The sequence below is a fragment of the Coenobita brevimanus genome, chromosome 96 (assembly GCF_032717465.1).
Source record: "Coenobita brevimanus isolate Jiangsu-jjx chromosome 96, ASM3271746v2, whole genome shotgun sequence".
NCBI lineage: Eukaryota > Metazoa > Arthropoda > Malacostraca > Decapoda > Coenobitidae > Coenobita > Coenobita brevimanus.
The window spans coordinates 26,422,270-26,423,140 of NC_137049.1; the positions used below are offsets into that span (position 1 = coordinate 26,422,270).

The following is an 871-nucleotide window of genomic DNA, read 5'->3' on the forward strand; positions in this document are numbered from 1 at the left end:
GGTCCTAAGACAACACACCCACCGTTCTTACTGTACTCTAAGGGCTTGTTGACGTCACAAAGGCAGCAGTATTTGAAATCACCCCCACCCCTCTCTCTCTCTCTCTCTCTCTCTCTCTCTCTCTCTCTCTCAGTATATCTAGACATTTGGAAAGCTTTTCGGAAAGTTTCAAAAGACTGATGGAAGGAAGGCACAGGAAATAGCTTAATGTGAGCACTCGCGTGTGCGCTTGCTTAGGAGATAATTTTCCAGATGGAGGGGGTTAGATATAGCCTGTAATAGCCCTTCATCCATCAGAGGTCACACCTAAACTGAACTAAGTCGTCTCAAGGTGGTGAGAATAAAATACCAGAAAACATCGTATTGAAGGTACTGAATATAAAACACACTCTTCTCTTACCTGCCCTGCCAACACCTAAAACCAGCAGCAGTATCAACACAGGTCTTACGATCCGGATCATGTCAGCCATTTTGTGACTAGCTTGCACAGAAATGCGTATGTGTACCTCTGTCTCTCAGTTCGGTTTTTAGCACTAATGGTATGACACACATGCACACATCCTTTTTAGAATCTGTCTCTCAGTTTCTTTTTCACTGCCTGTGAGATAACAGAATTTTTGAGTTTTCAGGTACAGTATACATAATTCTGTAATCAACTGTTCAGAATATTAACCACTGACGAGAAACTCCTCTAACATGGTTATGATCAGATGGCTCACTTCTATCTGGAAAAAAAGACAGTTGTAAGTCATTAGTTGAAATGGAATCCTAAATTTGTTCTGATTACTAAAACAAATGATACCAGTATCACCACTCCCAGCCCCCCATGACTCATTCTTAGCTTAATATACTAGTCTGGGGATGCCTGAAA

General features: G+C 41.6%; 1 protein-coding gene across 1 annotated transcript in view; it reads right to left on the bottom strand.

Annotated features, from left to right (window-relative positions):
* LOC145413515 (uncharacterized) overlaps window positions 1-581 on the bottom strand; it is a 3,553-nt gene extending 2,972 nt beyond the window's left edge. Inside the window, exon 1 of the mRNA XM_080283211.1 lies at window positions 401-581. Coding sequence (XP_080139337.1) covers window positions 401-470 — 70 coding nt within the window. The 5' untranslated portion in view covers window positions 471-581. The remainder of the gene's footprint in view (window positions 1-400) is intronic.
* Between the last annotated feature and the right edge of the window lie 290 nt (window positions 582-871).